The following is a 21,180-nucleotide window of genomic DNA, read 5'->3' as shown; positions in this document are numbered from 1 at the left end:
GTAGCCGGCCAATCCCAAAGCCAATGGGAAGTAGCCAATGCTTTATCTAACCTCTCAAAAGTGGGGTCCATAATTGTTCTCCCATTAGTCCAAGTGAAATTTACGGTCCAGAAAATGGAATATCAAGTAACCCATTGTCCAATTTCCATTGTATAAAATCATGACGGCCAGGAATGTCCAGATTACCTCCGACCTTATCCGATAAATATTCAACCTGGTTAAAATCGCCAACTAACACACAACATTCGGATAAGAAGCTAAAATATCATATATTTCCGACCACACGGTCATACGATTAGAAACTTGAGGTGCTCCATACAGAATAAGGACATGTTTTATTACCAAATTCTCCACAACTCGACACAATATTACATGCGGAGAAGCTAAAAGAGGTTCAACCACGACTGGGGCAAACCAAAACACACATAGCCCACCACTAGGACCCACCGAATCAACACCCACAAAACCTGAACATGATAGGGAAGATAACTTATGCATTACAGAATGTACAGACACCATGGTTTCAGCTAAGAATACAATATCAACAGGATAAGAGCGGACTAAGGACGCGATGTAAGGAACTTTAGTGGAGTCCGCCTGACTCAAACCCCTACAGTTCCAAGCCACAAGCTTCATCTGTCGCCTGGTGGCCTTAAATAGGCGGCCACCGAGCCCTTAGAGAAAGAGCCAGAATGAGACATCTGAGTTGGAGAAAAGGTATCAATTTCTTCATGTTTCTTAACAGAGAGACATGAGAAACACCTAGCAGCAGCAGCCTCTGCTCCATTCTCCTCAGAGTAGAGCATTATATTCTTAGTAGAAGTTAAGGGTGATCTCTTCTTAGGACAAACTGAATTCACCCTCTCTAATGGTGAAGTGCTTTTAGGCCCCTTTCGCAATGAAACTGACGAAGAGACAAAGAAATTTGGCCATTCACGAGGGTTGAACCTCGAGGGTCGAGGAGATTGAGCAGATTGGGTAGTAGTATTGGAAGGTGATAGTGGATAGGTGTCAGGGCAATGTTTGTTGTTTACTTTAGCGTGTAAAGGTTCTTTGAGGGCTGAGATATTGGGTTGGGATGGTGTTTGGCACGATTCATTTGGAACAAGGTTTATGTGGGTTGTTTCTGATTGTGATTTCTTCTTTTTCAAAGGTGAGAAAAATGGAGTAGCAAACTCACAGGGTCTTTTGTTGGGTTGAAAGTTCTAGGGTTGGGGTCAATCGAAGTTTTTGAAAAAGCTCATAAGATTCACTGCGGTAGTTCTAAATTTCTATGTTCTCTTTAGGCCAATATTCATATTTGAGAGATTATGAGGAAGCAAAGTAGCAGACTTAAACGGCCCATTCTTATCAACAAAAAAAGGAGCAGAGCTATAATGATTCATAGGGCAAGTACTTTGCTTATGGCCAACTCTATTACAGTTAGAGCATAAAATAAACACATTCTCATATTTGAAATTAATCCATTTAAACTCAGCTTGTCCATGGTCCAAGTAAAATCCGGATAATAACGGTTCCAAAACATGAATGTGGAGTTTTACTCTAACCAAGCATCTAATTGATCCTGGAAGGGGTTCATCGACACATAAAATTTTCCCAACCAGAGCAAGCATTGGATTAACGACATTATTCTCGCATAAGTTCAAAGGTACCTCATCGAGATGAACCCAAAAATCAGCCTCGTCAAATTTCATATCTCTGATTGACTTACCCCGAGTCCAAGGTGTAAAGATCAAGAGAGGCGCTTGGAACGTAGTCGAGCCTTGTTGTAGCATAACATCTTTATCACGAACATCCTCACAAAGAAAAAGGAAAATAATGTCGAACTTATGAACTGTAATTTTCCCAAATTTAATCCACTGGTTCGAAACCCACTTTTGGATTCGAGTCTCTGAGAAATTCCTGTAATCTATGAACTTACCCAGTACCAGAAGATTGAGAAAATAGGGATTAAGGCTTGAGGATGAGCGACTTTGGCATGTGTGAGCAAAGGGTTGAGTTCCGTCATCTTAATCGGAACAGGGAAACAACAAAAATATTGAAAATTTACTATTAAGTAGGAATACCGCAAAGAACAAGGAAATTGAAGGGAAAAGTGGTTATCAAGCAAAAAAAGTATCAAACTATTGAACTAAGAAGACTAAAATTAAACTTTAAGTACTCCTCTGTTTTTGTTCTACAACCCCTTTCCCTTTTTCATTTGCTTTCCTTTTTTTTTCTTTTGTTTTTGCTGGATTGATGATTGAAATTGTGTTAGGAAGATTGATGAAGTTGATGAAGGTGGAAGACGGTAGAAGTGATTGGGGATAAGGATCTAGTTTTCTTCTCTTTGATCCCGAAAAGACAAATATTTTTTTTCTTCCAAAGTTCCTTAATCATCAAAGATGCAAATCTTCATTAAGACTCTTACCGGCAAAACCATAACTCTTGACATTGAGAATTCTGACACCATTGACAATGTTAAGACGAAGATTCAAGATAAAGAGGGAATTCCCCCAGACCAGCAGCGTCTGATCTTTGCTGGAAAGCAGCTGGAGGATGGAAGAACGCTCACTGACTACAATATCCACAAGGAATCGACCCTCCACCTTGTTCTTTGTCTTAGAGGAGGGAATGCAGATTTTTGTTAAGACCCTCACCGGGAAGACTATCACCCTTGAAGTTGAGAGTTCTAACACTATTGACAACGTCAAAATAAAAATTCAAGACAAGGAAGGTATTCCCCCAGACCAGCAGAGGTTGATCTTTGCCGGAAAGCAGCATGAAGATGGCCGCACACTTGCTGATTACAACATCTAGAAGGAGTCGACACTTCACCTTGTTCTCCGTTTAAGAGGTGGCATGTATATCTTTATGAAGACCCTCACTGGGAAGACTATCACCCTTGAGGTTGAAAGCTCTGACACGATTGATAATGTTAAAACCAAAATCCAAGACAAGGAAGGTATTCCCCCAGACCAGCAGAGGTTGATCTATGCCGGAAAACAGCTTGAGGATGGCCACACTCTTGTTGATTACAACAGCTGAAATGAGTCGACCCTCCACCTGGTTTTCCGTCTAAGAGGTGACATGCAGATCTTTGTGAAGACCCTCACCGGGAAGACTATCACCCTTGAGGTTGAAAGCTCCGACACCATTGATAATGTCAAAACCAAAATTCAAGATAAGGAAGGCATTCTCCCAAGACCAACAGAGACTGATCTTTGCTGGAAAGCAGCTTGAGGATGGGCGCACCCTTGCTGATTACATCATTCAGAAGGAGTCAACCCTCCATCTTGTGCTCCGTTTAAGAGGTGGAATGCAAATATTCGTCAAGACTTTGACTGGAAAGACGATCACTTTTGGAGGTCGAGAGTTCAGACACCATTGACAATGTCAAGGCTAAGATTCAGGATAAGGAGGGCATTCCCCCAGATCAGCAAAGGTTGATCTTTGCAGGGAAGCAACTTGAGGATGGGAGGACCCTTGCTGACTACAATATCCAAAAGGAGTCTACACTTCACTTGTTGCTTCGTTTAAGAGGAGGAATGCAAATATTTGTTAAGACCTTGACCGGGAAAAGCATCATCACCTTGGAGTTTGACAGCTCAAACACTATCGATAATGTCAAGACTAAGATACAGGACAAGGAAGGAATTCCACCAGACCAGCAGAGGTTGATTTTTGCTGGTAAGAAGTTGGAGGACGGGCGCACTTTTCCAGACTACAACATTTAGAAGGAATCCACCCTTCACCTTGTCCTTCGTCTCCGTGGTGGCTTTTAATGATGTCTGGTTGAGATCGCTATGGTTTTAAGGCTTTTGTTGGCAATTGTTTTTACTTTGTTTATGTAGACACTTGATTGTGTCTCCCCAAAAAACAAAACCCAGTGATGAATATCTTTCACGTCATTGATTATCGAACGAGGTGAAAGTGTGAAAAGTCTCGTGATGCGGTTGTTTTAATAAAAATACTTCTTTCTGTTTTCGAAAATGTACTCTATTTATGAAAATGTCCACTCCAATTTAGTTTGGTCCATGATAAGGGTCCAATAATGATATAGTTGGATTGGGCTCGAGAAGAGCTTTCCAACGATATATTATAAACCCAATTCCGATGAATAATGAGGAAGTTATGGCCAAAATACTAAGTTGGGCCCGAAACAAGTTTTATATACGGCCCAATGATCTAGTGGAGGGCCCATTAATTATTATTCCTAAAATCATTAGGTTCTAGAATAATCTAGGAGGTTCTCCTAAATTCTAGTGGAATTAGGATTAGTAATTATATTTTTAGAAAATAAAGAATTTTATTTGGAATAAAACAAGTGTTTTTAAAAGATTAAATCTGATTTTAAAAGATAAGTACGGACGTTAATTAGTCTAATTTAATTAGATTAAGGATTCCTTACGAATTTTAGAAAACGCGTTCTCTATTTTGAAACAACAAGACCCTATCGCGCCGCGACGGAAGCAGTTTTACTCCGAATCGAATTCGATCTTATTCTGATCGTTTCGGGACTACATTTCTTATAAATAGGGTCGTATTTCCCTGTTTTAAATCATCAACAAGCTTGATCACCAACTATTATCAGTAATCATCTAATTCTATTCTCTTCTCTCTCAAGAAATAGCTTATTCTTTCTCCCCATTTCTAAGCCTAGCCTTTTCACAAACACAATTCCGCATTCACGAGTTCTAGACACACCTAGCCAAGTTCGAAGTTGCGTTCGCCCTAGACGTGAAAGGTTGATAATTTCTGAGGGTTTGGTCCCAAATCCCTATTTTAATTATTTAAATTAATTGTTTCATTTAATATTTTCCTTGAAATTACTAACGTGTGTATTATTTTGATAGAAAGAGATACGAGGCATTAAAGTAAGTTGTTTTATTATTTTATTTTGTAGAAAGCATGCTTAAATTATTTTAATTCCTAGTATCATGTTAGGACATTATTTATTGCTTTCTAGTATCATGCATAGGTTGCTTACTATTTTTTCTATTATGTTAGGGCTAAAGCTTTGATCTTTAATGTTTAGTGACATGCTAGGATTTGTTATAAATCTTGTTAATATCATACCTAGAATCTTGCTAATAATATTATTATGTTTTGATGAGATTGAGAATATTATTTTGATAATGATGATTTGTTGTGTTAATTATTATTATTTTCGCTTGATATATTATTATTATTGCTTGATCACGCCCTCTCTTGCAGGATTAAAGGGAATTTGTATTTTTAATCACGCTTAATAAGATAATTAATAATCTTGTTTAGGCTAATGTGATTTTAATTCAAGTGATCTCCAATAATAGTTTGTTTGTGCATTAATATTCAACCAACATAGATAAACAGGTTTAGGATTAATATATTGTTTGTATGTTAGTCATAAACGTATATGAATATAAGAAGAATAAAGTAGAGGCCTATTTTTAGGGTAGGTTCAATCTCTCTTAGGTTGGATTTGTACCTTCATCCCTGAATATCTAGTCATGGTTCCAGACCACTATGGAGTTAGCGATCTCATGGATCGTGAAGGGGCGTAACCTTTACCCTGTGAACGGTTTACTAGTTCCTAAAACTTGTTGGCGACTCTTTCGCTCTAGCTTCCTTCCCTTTGGACGCCACCATACTTAAGTGTATGATCACGGTGGGGCTCAAGTGTTGGATGTTTGAAATATTCCCTATAGTATTTTGGCGACTCCATTGGGGAGGATTTCTATTTTAATTCCTAAAATTTATTTTGGCAATAATTTAGAATGAGTGGATGAGACTCGAAAAGCTCTAAGAATTCATGTGCGTAATTTTGACTGACATTATTGGCATAAGTATAAAAAGGTCCGCATTGGATAGTCCGTCGGTAATGCGTTAAAAACATAAGCTTTTTATACGTAGGAAATTTGGGAAATATCTTTCACAACTAGAATCGAGATAACGCTACGAAAAACTGGAAAATTCTAAGAACGGAAAACTGGCATGTAGGAAGTGGCGCTGAGAAAACAGTGTCCGTCGCAGTGCGATGGCTCTATCGCTGTGCGACAGCAATGTCGCGTGGCGATAGGGTCATCGTCTCGCGACGGTCCCTATTGTCTCGCGCTAAGTTCTTCCAATACCGAGCCAGAAATCTACCTTCTTGCTTTGACCAGTTCTAGTAATGTTTGCTCGATTTTACTTCTTGATTGTGTTTTTCTCACTTTTCTGAACGCATATGTGTTCTACATATGGCTATAACCCTATGGAAATTCACGCTCCATCTACCTAATCGAACGCTCATTGCAACGAAGGGTACATCCGAGTTTGTGAATTCACCAAACCATGGAAACAAGTTTAACTTGTGGGGTCATATCCATACGCGCCAACCCTTCCAAAGATAAGGCTTCCGCGTGATGCATTCGGACTCATAAACATGGACCCTCTTTGACTAACCCTTATCCTTGAACTTTAGAAAACTAGAGCCATGGTTAGGTTGCAAACTCATTGCATCATATTGTGCTTATTTGACTATTTGTGCATCTCTTGCTTGTGCATATTTACACTAACCGTTTGTTTGGCTTGTGATTAAATCTAAATAAACTAACCAAGGACTAAAGGACTTTGGTTAATTAATTGATTAATTAATTTGAACCAATAAATAAATCTAAAATCGAGTCATTGTCCTTTTGAGTCAACCCAGATTTTTTTTCCGTTTACTGCACAAGTGTCAACTTGTTTTGATCATAGCCAGAGTTCTAGGAAGAGTTACGAGTCGTACAACCTATAGATCTGTAGCCCCGATTTTTATATTTCATTTGGCATTAGTTTCGTCCAATTCGGAGTCACAGATCAAAAGTTATAACTAAAATACTACAGCCTGTCCAGTTTAGTGCACATACATGAAGTCTTAACTTAGTCTTTCTTTGAGTCTAGTCACATAGTCTAGTCCCATGGTCATGACACGAGTCTTGAGCATATTACTTACACTCACAAGTATTCACACACTTTGTACATACTCTTTTCACCCCATGACCATGTCTTAGGTCCATGCATGAGTCATCTTTTCCATCATTTGAGTTGGGGGTCCACTCTATTCCTAATTTTTCCATATCTCTCCATTTACATCATCTTTCCACTCTCCACATAATTTCACCATACATGTCATTCCCCTCATTCTTTCATGATCTTTTCTCATCTATTGCATGTTGAATAGAGTTTGAGTCAAATAATTAACACCAAGTATCCGTGACTTCCCTTTCCACGGCACTTGGTCAAGAAGAAAAGGCGTTTAATCAAGGACAACACTTTCATTCAAGTACTACTATTTGATAAACCGATTCGACAAGAGAGAAAAGCTAAGAAGAAAATGGCAACTAAGGAAGAAGTCAATGAACTTAGGCAAAACCTTGCTAATTTAACTTAGATGATGAAGACTATTGCTATTCAAGTCAATGACCCTGCGAAAAAACAACAAATGCAGCGAATGGAACAAGCTCTCTAATGACTATAAGTTTCAGGGGATTAGCTCACAAGGGGTCTTGGTGGACAAGGAACTTCTTCCACAGAAGTTCAATGCCAATGACATCCCTAGATTCAAGCCAACTGACAATCCATACTTCCATTTAAGAGCTTTTGAAACAATAATGAATATTAAAGGGATTTATAGGAAGGTTTTCCATTCACTATTTTCATTATCTTTAGAAACAGTTTGTCAACAATGGTTCTTTTCCCTTGAAAAAGAGAAGACCTCTTCTTGGGATGCCATAATAAACGCTTTCATAGATAGATAGAAGTGCAACGTTCAAGTTGAAACAGACCATAGACAACTTGAGATGCTAAGGCAAAAAGAAAACGAAGGGTTCACCTCTTTCTTCAACAAGTGGAGGGAAACTTTCGCTAATATGGTTGAAGTCCCTACTGAAAAGGAGTCTGTAAGGATATTCATCAAGAACCTACAAGAAAAATATTCAAAGCACTTGAAATATCAACACAACTTGAATACTTTCAAAGCCGTCTATGACATAGGTATTGAAATCGAAGACGACCTTGCAAAGCAAAAAGCTACTAACAGTAGTAACAACAGTGCTGAAAAGGAAAGAAGAACGACAATCCTTCTTCTTCCGAAAACACCCACTCTACTAACAATGTTAGTACCTTTGACCTCAATGATGTCTTATCCATGGATAATCAAGGACCCAAAAAGCAACTAAGGAAAGAGTTCACCCCTATTGGGATGAGCTATGATACCGCTTTCAATCGACTCCATGCCAAGCGACTCATTACTCCCATTGGACCTATTCAAGATCCCGCACCTGAAAAGAGGTTGCCTAATTGGAACCCAGACACACACTGCAAGTACCATCAATGTAGGGGTCATACTAATGAGAGCTGTTGAAAGCTAAAAGAGATCATCCAATATTTGATTGATAATAACAAGCTTCCCACACCTCCAGTTGGTAAGAAGACCAAGTGATGATAAAGCACAAGACACAAGGCGGACTTCAACGACAAGATGTCATGATTTTTTTTCTTTTCCTCCTTTCCCCAATAAGTGTAGCATAGGCACCTTTTGTTTTCTATAGATTTTATTTTGTAGGTTTTTCTTTTTTCTTTTTAAATAAAATGAGCATTTATTTCCTTGCATATGATCATTGCTTAAAAAAATAAAAATAAAAATAGAAAAAACGCTGGACTAAGCACACGGTATACTTATGATTTGAGGCACCCCTTGTAGCCTTTTCGTATCATCTTCACCCTTCAGATATAAATCCTTTCTTGATAAACCACTTTGAGCCTCGTCTAACAATAGATCTTTCTTTCTTCAACCCACATCTACCTATCCTTGGGATGGGATGGTGTGCAAATTATGCAATTTCAAAAGCTTGAGTGATTTCAACATATTAAAATAGCAAAAAGCAAAAACTATAAAAGTGTGCAAAAGGGAAAGTGTGCCAATGTCATTAATATGAACGTCTTTGATATGAACACGTCTCAGATTGCGTCTCTTATCGGGTGCTCGGTACCATGCCTGAAAAACATGAATGCCAAGTGAGTGATAGACCGCATGATCGGGATTACCCACACTTATCAAAAAATATTAAAAAAAAATGATGAAGTAAAAAAAGAGAGCAAAAATATAAACAAAAGAGAGTTCAAAAGTGAGGAAATTTCAAGCATACAAATACTAAGATTCAAAAGTAAGGCTGCACACCTTGGGGGCTTATCTAGGGTCTTGAGCCTTTATTCCCTTTCTTTTTAAAACTTTAGCCTAACCACGTGACAACCCTTGAAAGACCTCTTAGAGGTATACACACACTTGTGCGAGGTTCGGCTAGAGGTACGTTCGGCCTGATTCCTAACGGATACGTAGGCAACCTCACATTGAGGTGCGGCCGTAATAAAAATGCATTCATATTCATATTCACGCATGATCATATCAAGGGATCTCCGATGCTCATCCCTATCCATATAGAGCTAGATTTGGGGGCTTGATCCCTACATCATTAGCCTACCCAGCCTATTTATTGCTTTCTAGTATCATGCATAGGTTGCTTTCTATTTCTTCTATCATGTTAGTATCATGTTAGGGCTAAAGCTTTGATCTTTAATGTTTAGTGACATACTAGGATTTGTTATTAATCTTGTTAATATCATGCCTAGAATCTTGCTAATAATATTATTATGCTTTGATGTGATTGAGAATATTATTTTGATAATGATGATTTATTGTGTTAATTATTGTTATTGTTGCTTGATATATTATTGTTATTGCTTGATCACGCCCTCTTTTGTAGAATTAAAGGGAATTTGTACTTGTAATCACGCTTAATAAGATAATTAATAACCTTGTTTAGGCTAATGTGATTTTAATTCAAGTGATCGCCAATAATAGTCTTGTTTGTGCATTAATATTCAACCAACATAGATAAACAGGTTTAGGATTAATATATTATTTGTTTGTTAGTCATTAAGCGCACATGAATATGAGAAGAATAAAGTAGAGACCTATTTTTAGGGTAGGTTTAATCTCTTTTAGGTTAGATTTGTACCTTCATCCCCGAATATTCAGTCATGGTTCCAGACCAATATGAAGTTAGTGATCTCATGGATCGTGAAGGGATGTAACCTTTACCCTGTGAACGGTTTACAAGTTCCTAAAACTTGCTGGCGACTCTTTTGCTCTAACTTCCTTCCCTTTGGACGCCATCATACTTAAGTGTATGATCACGATGGGGCTCAAGTGTGGGATGCTTGAAATATTCCCTACAGTTTAGTACTCCATAGGGGAGGTTACTTGGAACAATATCTAATTTTTGTGTTCTTGTTTTAGGCAAGGTTGCCCCCCCCCCCCCCCCCCCCCCAAAAAAACAAAAAAAAAAAAAAAAAAAAAAAAAAAAAAAAAAAGATTTGATTTTGTTAAATACACTACTTTGTAAAAGACTGAAAATAGACTTTCGAAGTGCCTGATTGAGAAATTTTAGCTAAATGAGAATATTATAAGTTACTATAATTCTAGGCTTGTGGTCTTGTGGACTAAGGAGCTCGAAACGCTCTCCTATAGTCTGTTCAGGTGACATAATGAAGGTAGTTCTCGAATTTAAGGAAACCCGACTTTCCCACAAGGCTGCCTTGACCCTTGAAATTGGTTTTGGGGTCATCAAACCTCTAGAAATGCTACGAACATTTGCTTGGAAGAGGAGAGTTTAACCCATTGTAAATCTCATTTTCTCAAGGGGAGTCTAGAAAAATTACGGAGTTGGCGGTATCAACAAAGATAACATGGTACAAAGTAAGTACACTTAACCAAGGATCATGAAGAATGATCATGACTTGAGGGGAAGCAATTACTATTGTTGTCGACAAAGTTGAAGTTTGCAATAGGCTACTGAGAGTCTTGGTGGAAGCGGTTGCATGAGATTCACCGGGCACATGAGCACTCTTAAGCAAACGAATGATAGGTCAACAATGGTATCACTCGAACCAATAGGGTCTATCCTTGTTAAGATACTTTTGGGTGATGATTGTAAGAATACCCAAAAAGGATAACCAAAATGTTACTCCCATGGTAAAAGGAAAACAAGACCACGAATTCCCAATTTCCCATCCGGATCATGATTGGATTCAAGTTTTTTGGGGTTTAAAAAACTCAAGTCATGATCGAATTTTGGTTAATTTTTGGTTAGGATGGGGTTAATTTTTCAGGTTGGGTCGGTCGGTTTTGGCAGCTCTTCACGGTGACAATACACTTCTAACTTATACGAGTACACCTTCTGTAAAAGTTATGTGTACCGCCCATGGTAGGGTCCTAGAAGGTGGACAATGAGCAATCTAACACGCAGAAGTTTAACAACCTACCGTGTTGAACAAACGGGATGAGTAATAGTAACGTAGCCAACAATTGTGAGCTTGTGGAAGCTTGATTCAGTTGATTGCATAACAAACTCTAATCAAAATTACCATAATCACAATATTTTAAAAACTGAGAACAAAACCTATCAGAATACTCTTCTTGAAAAGGAATAAAAAAAAAAAAAAAAAACATATATATATATATATATATATATATATATATATATATATATATATATATATATATATATATATATATATATATATATATATATATATATATATATATATATATATATATCAAGTATTGTTTTCATTTGCAACCAAACTAAAATCTAAATAGCACCAACGAAGAACGGACAACCTCCAAGCTAGTGGTTTAAGAGTTTTAACCCTTTTTTGTGATGTGCAAACCTCCCTAGTATACTTAGAGAGAACAATTTTGAAAATGGCGAGTTACGTCAACTGTTCAGCATAAATTGAGCATACGGCTACCAAGTACCAACCAGATAAAAAAAAAAAGATGCAATCTTTAACAAAATGTCAGCAACTATACACTGATGACACTACAGATTTAGTACTCAATCAGGTTTTTACTTATTCAGATATCCGAATAGAGTTGTCACATTCCTACAAAATATATATACCCCGTTATTCATTATTGAATAAACTAAGCCCCATTTAGTTGGATTTGTAGAGCAAAATTGGAAAGGAGATCTAAAACTCTAACAGTTCACAAAGAAACAGTAAACAAAGACAGAAACCTCACTCAGTACTCAAGTAATCAGCTTCTTTCATAATTGCATAAATGCCAAACAACCGACGTGTTCATATCTGTAAGAAAAAAACAATGACTAGTTCGGTAATTCTTTATTTCTATCAAGCTTTTAAATCTTCGCTGCATCACAGACAGCATTGTGGCCAAACTGTAAAGGTTTTCGAGTTACCAGTCATGCTATTAAGCTGCAACAGCCAAAAGCCATTCACATTGCCCTAAAAATTAGGTTTCGATGGCTGTTATAGCAACCAAAACCCTGATTTCATCATGCTATTCCCTAGAACTTTAAGCATTAACATTAGCGACGCTTGAAAAACTCTAGAAAAAATCTCATACATCCAGCTCTAAAAGAAATCATCTTATCCCCAAGGCTAACAAGAAAACGTACAAATAAACAATTTTGACACCAAGTACAAATGAACAATCAAGGAAGATTCTTAGATTTTCTTTCTGCAACAAAGTTATTTAAGTGCCCGGATAAACTCAAGGATACCCTTTAATTCCATCTTTCCCAAATTTTACAAAAGTTTCCACCTTCTATCAAAACAAGGATAAAAGAATAGTTTTTTCCTCCTCTTCCTACTCATGTACCTATGTTTCCGCAATTTCATCCATTGGAATCAGAATTCAAACAAACAAATTAAACTTGCAAATGCTTACTGTAAATTATCCTTGGCTAAAAGAAAAGAAATGACCATTTTAGCTGAAGATGACAATAAATAGGAAGGACGAATTATGCATACAGAATACTCTGTATAAGGCATATTACAGAGAAAGGAGGGACATTCATTCAAGGATTAAATTAAGTGCATGTTAATGAGTTCATTACAAGTATCTTCAAGCAGTTGGGTTTCCAAAACAATATTGTGAAATACAGCTTAACTTAGTAACAAATCACATGTCATTGATTATTTTGTTGTGTTTTATGATCCCAGAATTATACTGCATCTTTTAGAAATGGGTATGATTTAAAACTGAAAAAAGAAAAACTCAGGAAAATTGACAATGTATATCATCAGAAATGCCAGATAGTACCATCAAAGGATTTTACTTAATTAAATCAGGACCCTTTTTGCCTTAGCAAGACATAACTTTTAATTTAGAGTAGTCTTGTCCAAGAAAAGACTGAGGGATGGGGCTGTGGTGCAAAAGGGAAGGAATCTGGAAGAGATGGATAGGGTAGCTGTGGGAAGGAGGAATGGGGATTTACAGGGTGGTAAGGCGAGCGGGAGGAAAGGGAAAGGAGTCTGGTATTGATGGGTTAGATGGTGATAGCAGAAACAGAGACATGGCAGGTGACGACGAAGATAACAACAACAGAATCAAATTAATAAGCAATACTTGATTAAATTTGGTTCATTAACAGAATAAAGGCATTTATAAATATATTGGTAATACAAGAAATCTTTCTCCCCTGTCCCGAGAAACAAATGTTACACGAAACAGACTATTCACCACAAGTCATTTATTTAGCCAATGATTCCATATATTTCATCCAAATGATTTTGCTACGGATTTAAACTAACAAATGTATTATTGGATTCTACTATGTCATGACAGATGAAGAGAACTAAAATAACCTTCTCTATAAAATGATACGGAGTAATAACAAGGAACATTACCCATAATGATGTAGTATACAAGGACAAATGTAAATGAAGTGTTGATACGCAATACACATTCATTTTCCAAGAACAAGCAAAGGTATAAAAAAGATATGGAGATAAACACACCAACAACCCACATCCTCAAAACACTGACAGATGAGAAAATACCGAAGCCAAATGGCAGTCAACTCCCCTTATCATTTACTTCTTCAATACACTGCAAAAATAATTGGCTTCCATTTAAAAAACATTCAAATAGATAAATATAAATAAATAAAAGCAACTAATTGAACATATTATGCTAATTATAATCAAAATGCATCAGTATTTATTTTGAAGCACAACAATGATGTTTCGATGAACATCTACACATAGACAATGAAAGGGGCAGAAAAATGCCCAATGGTGACCTAAAATATTAAGAGAGGCATGTGACGAAATAGGAGATAACTCAATTCTACGTTAAGTGCTAACAATAGCATATCATCAATAACTCCTATATCTAGCATATTTAGACTTTTATTTGGTAATGAGAAAATATATTATGGAGGTTTTGAATATAGGAGCACTAAGTATATATAAAATTGGCCTGCATTCCTAGATTTTAGAAAAAAAAAAAAAAAAAAAAAAAAAAAAAAAAAAAAAAAAAAAACCATACTCCCTCTATTTCATATTATTTTTCCCATTTCGACCAATTTTGTCTCAAAAAAGATTTCAGATCAGAAAACAATATGGAACAGAGGGAGTACATTTAAATAAGGGAATATAAAAGTTCATTTTACCTTATTCACAATCCCAATGAATGCATGCTACATGAATGAAGAAAAACAAATTTGGGTAATATTATTACAAATAATTTTTTTATTTTTTTTCACTTCCTCACCTACTGGAAATTTCTGTAATGTTCCACCAATTAACTTGAGAAATGTTACAAGTGATGTCTTTGTCATTAATACGATGTTAAAAAGTTCCATCAAGATGCGTTATGAGAAAAGCTTAGAAATTAAGGTAAGCAAGCTTAGAAGCCCTTGATAATAAGCTTAAAAACCCATGATAATATTGGTAAATTAGCTTAATAACCTTACATTAAGATTAACAATTTTAAATTATTAAGTCTAAAAGATTACCTTAATAATTAAAGACTTGTATATTTCTTAAAATCCTACTACTGAGAAATGCATTGAAATAAACAAGTTTCAAGGAGTTCGAAGTATGAGCCACTTAAAGTTATTTTATTCTATTCATTTTAGTTGTCGGAAACATAAGACTCACCACCTAACCTTCATATCATCCCTTTATTCTCTAAAAGTCTCATTTGCCTTTCACCTATTACCATTATAGGGATGGACATCTTACTCTTTTTCTCGTTTCATATAATTTTATAATCCTTCTAGGATTTCACCTCATTCTTATGTCCACCCTTTTTCAGTTTATTCTTAATGTATGATATAACATCCCTTCTTAATACTGTGGAGACGTTTTGATTCTAGGTTTCTCAATTCATTTCCAATTTCATTTATTTATTTGGATATTTCATTAGCCTTTTAATTGGGAGGTGTAATCTTTTTTTTCCCCTTCTTTTCAGCAACCAATCTATTCTGTAGGCCATGCCATGGCCTATTTGCAGTATGTGTAGGCGCTGGTGGTGTTGGGAGAAGAAAGGAGATAGAGGGTGCTGGCTCAATTGTACAATGGTGATCTTGCAATTATACACCAGCCCCCATCTTGTGTGGTCCTATTTTGGTTTAGTTGAAAGGACAAGTGACTTCTTTTGGTTGTTACATTATGCAACTAGTTCGTACTCCCTAAGTCCCTTATTTACATGTCTATTTGGGTTTTTTCACAAGAATTAAGGAAGTAATAGATTCCTTAAAACTAAGAGCTTGTTTGGCATTGTTTTTTGTTTTCAGTTTTCAGTTTTCTATTTTTTTTAAAACAAAAAACCAAAAACAGGAAACAAGAAAAAGGTGTCTCCACCTTTTTGTCGTCAATTTTCAAAATTATCATGATTATCATGAGTTTGAAAAACAAAAAACCAAAAAACAGAAAATCACAACGATGCCAAATGAACCCTAATAAATGAGAGTACAAACATGCATGTAGGGTTAGAGAGAGATAAAGAAAAAGAAAAAGTAGTTCGTAATTATTGAAGAGAGAGAGAGAAAGTATAGGAAATTGATGTCAAAATAACAAAAAAAAAAAAAAAAAAAAAAAAAAAGACAAATCATAAAAGAGAAGGTAATATTGTAAAAAAATACAACCTTTAAATAAAAATAGGCTTGTAATTTTGGTTACCCAAATATGAAATACAAGCTTGTAAATAAGGGACAGAGGGAGTATTTAATTGCCTAAAATTACGTTATCTATCAATAATTACTTCCTCCATTTTCAAATAAAATAACATTTCTAAAATGCAAAAAAATTTAGGATAGTTGAGTAACTATAAAAAGGTAAAGAACCCATGTGATCAAGTAGAATGAATACAGGGGTTTTATTGTTTTAGTTCTCACATGGAAATATGCTTGGCATGCATTAATAACATGTAAATAATATATTAAAGCAAGATGAAGAAAAAGCAGTTTCAAGTGAGGGAATGAGGCTGAGCACTTAGCCAAAGAGGAAAAGTTGTTATGGGTATTCCAGCATTAATACTGTTATGACTTATTAGTTGTTGAGGAAGAGGGCAAGAAATTAGTTAGAGGGGGGAAAGAATATGTAAGGCACATAAATAAGAGAAAAAGGGGGAGAGAAAGAGCCTTTAGAAAAATTGTTATGACTAAACATGGGCCTTGCGCCTAGGCCCCGAGGACTTTTGCAACTTCGCGCGCCTCACGTCTTTTAAAATGAAGGAGATAATCAACTATCTACAGCTACTTGAAAGATCTCTACTTAAAGTATCCAATTCTTTATAGCAAATTTGTAGAGCATATAGTCAAATTAATCAACTAGCCTCAACAACATACATGCAACAATATAAACCACGTGGTCTTAAAATAGGTTATAGGTCAAAAGAACCGTTTAAGAACATGTAAAAGAAGAGTCTCTTCTGAAGACCGGACAAAGGTGGGATTATTCATTTTCATTATTCCTTTTTTTTTATTGATAAAATAACAAAAGCCTGTCCTCCTTCTGACTGTCAATCACGTGACCAGTCTAACCACCTTCCCTTTTTTTACAAAAAAAAAAATAAAAAAAAAATAAATAATAATAATAATAATAATTATTATTATTATTATTATTATTATTATTTTATGCTTAAATTTGAGTATTTTTAGAAAAATAATTACAAAAAAGCTGCTTTAAAAAAATTACAAAAGAACAGTAATTTATTCAAAAGAGCACCAAATAAAATAAAATAAAATAATTATCATAATTTGATTTTTAAATGAATTTTTAATGCCAAAAAAGAAGTAAAATAAAAATAAATTAAAAATTAAAAAGTTTGCGCCTCATATCCAAAAGGTGTGTGCTTTCGCTTTGCGCTTCGGCAGGCACCCTTTGTGCCTCAATGCGCCTTGCGCTTTTAAAAAACTAAGATTATAGATTAAGGAAATAGACTAGAAATTAGGTTAATTTAGGTGAATTAAATGGAAATATATTGGACTAAATATGGATTTTAAGCACTCCAAACATTAAATACCTAACCCGACCAATAATGCAGTGAAAGGTTGTTCATCATCGGGTTTGGTTTTAGGAAGACGTTTTTAGGAAATTACTAACACCTCAGTCTAGATAAATATAGGCTACCAAACTGAAATTCATCCAAACCACGGAAAATCAATGAATTAAAAAGATAATTCAAGCTTTCAAGAAGCTTAACTCTCATCAAACAAACAAATGAACTAAAAACTAAGTTCTCAACAATTTTTATACCTATCTCTCTACTCCCCTTTTTTTACAAAAATTTTGACCGTGTATGAAAAGGCATGCTGAGGCGCAAGGCATTAGAGGTCATGTGCTTTTTGTGTTCTAGGCGAGGCGATTTTGATGAGGTGCAGCGAAGGCGCACCCTTGAGGCACACAAAGACAATTTTCATAATTTTTTTAATTGTTCATTATAAGTGCCTCACTTCAATGAGGCACACCGAGGCATGCCTCGTAGGGAACTCTGAAATGCCTTGGTGCACCTTGAACCATTTTATACATTGTTTTGACTTCCTTACTTTATCATCTAAAACACGAAAACTTTCTCAAATTACATAGCTCAACTACAAAATCCTTTCCCAATCCTCTCTTAGGTCAGTCCATTACAGTACTCAATCATAATTTAATAACTTTATTTAAAAAAGAAAAAAACAATTTTTAAAAAATTCTTCAAATGATATACTACATTTGACATTTAAATCAAAACTTTTGATCAAATTATAATTAAAGCAACATTGCAAGAGTACTTTGTAAGACAGCTTTTGGAATGTATTTTAACATTACAGCTCAAAAATCAAATAAGAGGTTGGGCTTAGTAAGCCTAGAGCACTAAGGAAAAGGCCACAAAGCATGGCGTATTACTCTAAAGCAAGGTAACTTATGGAAAATTGCCAATAACATTCATGAAATCATGATTCAACATTAACATGCAACATGAATAGATTTTCTCCTTTTACCCTAAATTAAATGCAAGCGAGAATGTTTAACTATTATTCTAAAGTACTTTTAATAACAGAACAAGAATAAGCAATGATCTTACTTGTACAAATATGCAGCAATCCCGAGAATTATACACAAGAGGATGATATCGATGCAGAAGTTTCGACTTGACCTCAGCTGGAAATAAAGATGCATGTCAAGTCACTAAGAAGGAAAAATAATACAACCTAAGGATACAAATGTAACAGTTGAGCATTATATTGTAAGTCAATACCTGTGTCACTGTGTCCTTGAGTCTGACATTAGTATTCTTGAGATCAGAAGTTGCCTTATCCACCTGCAAAAATCAAAGAGAGTTAGCTCTGGATCGAAATCAATCCATTAGCTGCATTATCAGCTTGCCAATTAGAATAAATAGTTTTTCACCTTGGTGTCAATCTCATCCATCAAGGGAACTTGCCTATCCATCTCCTGTATTTGGCAAAAAGCACAGGATGACATCAAAATCAAAACAGAATACTTGGAAATTTATCAAAGGAAGGATACAAAAGATGGAAAACCTCGTTCATATCGTGTGCCATGTTTTTCAAAGTGTCCAAACCTTCTGCTATCACATCCAGACCTTGATCCTAACAAAATAAGAATATTACCATATAGTAAGATTAAAACACATGGACATGAAAGAAAGAACTCAAATTCCAACTGAAAGTTTAGAGTTAGAAATGGGAGCTTTGTGCAAATTCACCTGCTTGATTTTTCTCATTTCATACTCTTGCTTAAATTGGCTGGACTGTTCAGTCTCCCGTAGATACTCATCATCAAATCTTCCATCTACCATTTATAGAAAACAAAACGCAATAAATTATATTAGTCACATAAGTACTTTCAAGCGTCAACCTTAACACTAACAAATGTAGGTTTACTTTCCAAAATGCCGCGCAAATAAATTCAAACACACCTGAATCAAATTTTATCTCTTGGCGAGTAGCTGAAGAAGTCCAACCAGATGTCCAACCCCCATTCTTTTTAGCTGCAGGGGTTCCATCTGGTATGGATTGAATTCTATCAGGCAAAGCAAGGACTAAATCATTACGAGCGGAAAGTTCCTCAATTGAAAGCCCTTTCACCTGCATTACAAAAGAATAACTGAATAAGTACTCAAATTGCAATTTTTAAAAAACAAGACAACATGCAAGATACAATGGATTTGATTACATATTAATTACTTTGGCTTTTTTTCCCCTATTTGTCTTTAGGAATTTTTTTCTCCTAATTCTTTGAGAAAGCTCTATAGTTTACGGCTTTACGCCCTGCCCAATCCAAAAATCCTGATCCACCTATGCATTCAACCTCAAATAACTTTGCATCACATACACATAGTCAAAACACTTCGCCGATATCAACAGAACCTCAAAAGGCAACAAGACTAAATTCATAATACCAATTTATTTACAAAATAAGAAAGTATAATTCATTGTCTTTCTGCCTATTTAATTCTTCAACTGTATTTACTAGTAGAAACTACCGACATTTCAAAGTTCCAAGTAAACATAGATCCAGCAAAATTAGGGCAAAATTGGCAACAAATCAATCAAAATTCGGCACAAAATCAAATTGGTCAGCATCACAAACCGAAACTGAAGAAAATTACACACCCTTTTTTGAGCCAATCGCTGCAACTTAGGCACTTCTTCAAGTAATCGACCTTTAATTCGACGAATCTCAGCATTCAACGCCACAACAGACGCCCTATTCGACTCATTTGCAGCTGTTTCAGCTTTCTGAAAAACAAAAATCCCCCAATTCAACAACCACAAATTCAATCAAACCCTAAATCAAGCAAAAAAAAACAATGAGAGAAGAAAGAGAAGAAGACCTGATATGCAGTTTTAATGTCGGATTCGACGGAAGGGTAGAGACGAGCAAAAGCGTCGTCGCCGGAAACGTTGGAGTCGCGCTGCTTTTCTACGTCGTATTTGTCGTATTTCTGGCAGATCGCGTCAACTCTGGTGAGAATGTCGATCACACTCATTGTTAATGCAGTGGGATGTTGATGATGGGATGGGAGGTTACGCCGAAGATGTTAAGCTTACAACACCGTCAGGGGAGCATCAGAGAGAGAGGGGGGGGGGGGGGGGGGGCGCGGGGGGTGGAATAATTTGTGAGTGACAGGCGAAAACAGGTCGGAAAGGAATGGAATTCAAATTCTTTTATGGTCTATTTGGTATTATGGATTTCATTTGAAATTCTGATTTGGGCCTAATGAGTTGTTTGGGTAATACAAAAATTTGAAATTCTGATTTGGGCCAAATCTAAGCCATTAAATAATTATATCCAAATCAATGAATTACAAATTCTATCTCATATGATGTCATTTTAAATTTTCACATGTAGTAAAAAAATTACCCCAATTTCTCTCTCCTAAGTCCTTTTACGTTTTTCCAATTTTTTTTCTCTCTCTTCTATCGATGTACTCTGTATTCTCTACTGAAGATTTTATCCTCCATTAAAGCAGCTAGTGTGCGTTCTCCTCCATCGAAAAGTTTCTAAGGGTTTTTTATTTTTATTTTTATTTTAAAAAAACAATTTTCTGACCACCGACCACCATTGACATTTTAATTTTAATGCCAATTTGGGTTGATTGATGTCATAATCTAAATAATGACTGTAGATTTTGGTTGATTGATGCCGATTTCTCATCTAATTGGGTCAACAATTTGGGGATTTGGATGAACACGAGGAGGAGAGAGATTTGGATGAACAATTTGGGTGATTGGAATGCCAGGGAGAGTTAGAGCAAGGAAGAGAGAATTTTGATACATTTGAAATTCTAAGTTTTTTCCAAACATTGGAATTGAATGTCATTAATGCAAATTCCAAATTTGAAAATTCTAGATTTCAAATGAAATG

At 35.7% G+C, this 21,180-nt stretch overlaps 1 protein-coding gene and 1 pseudogene across 1 annotated transcript; one reads left to right on the top strand and one right to left on the bottom strand.

Annotated features, from left to right (window-relative positions):
- Nucleotides 1–2,384: 2,384 nt before the first annotated feature.
- On the top strand, nt 2,385–3,822 carry LOC145572359 (polyubiquitin-like; annotated as a pseudogene).
- A 9,823-nt stretch (nt 3,823–13,645) lies between these two features.
- On the bottom strand, nt 13,646–20,403 carry LOC145572358 (syntaxin-71-like). The gene is made up of 9 exons (XM_081631334.1): nt 20,147–20,403; nt 19,926–20,051; nt 19,229–19,397; nt 19,016–19,101; nt 18,831–18,899; nt 18,697–18,741; nt 18,545–18,607; nt 18,371–18,447; nt 13,646–13,903 (listed from the first exon to the last, which is right to left on the bottom strand). Exons 1-9 carry the CDS (start codon nt 20,300–20,302, stop codon nt 13,888–13,890), a joined length of 807 nt encoding a protein of 268 aa, XP_081487460.1. The 5' UTR covers nt 20,303–20,403; the 3' UTR covers nt 13,646–13,887.
- Nucleotides 20,404–21,180: the final 777 nt, after the last annotated feature.

This window comes from Chenopodium album, chromosome 12 (assembly GCF_948465745.1).
Source record: "Chenopodium album chromosome 12, dcCheAlbu1.1, whole genome shotgun sequence".
Classification (NCBI taxonomy): Eukaryota; Viridiplantae; Streptophyta; class Magnoliopsida; order Caryophyllales; family Amaranthaceae; genus Chenopodium; species Chenopodium album.
Note: the sequence above shows the minus strand (reverse complement) of the source record. Positions and strands in the feature narration are given on the sequence as shown.

Bases quoted from the DNA above. Each gene is read 5' to 3' on its own strand.
- LOC145572358 (XM_081631334.1), bottom strand. From the start codon at position 20,302: ATGAGTGTGATCGACATTCTCACCAGAGTTGACGCGATCTGCCAGAAA. The intron at 20,052-20,146 runs GTCTTCTTCTCT...TTTGTTTTTCAG, and splicing joins ACATTAAAACTGCATATCAG to AAAGCTGAAACAGCTGCAAA. The intron at 19,102-19,228 runs GTGTGTTTGAAT...TATAAATGGTAG, and splicing joins AGAGATAAAATTTGATTCAG to ATGGAAGATTTGATGATGAG.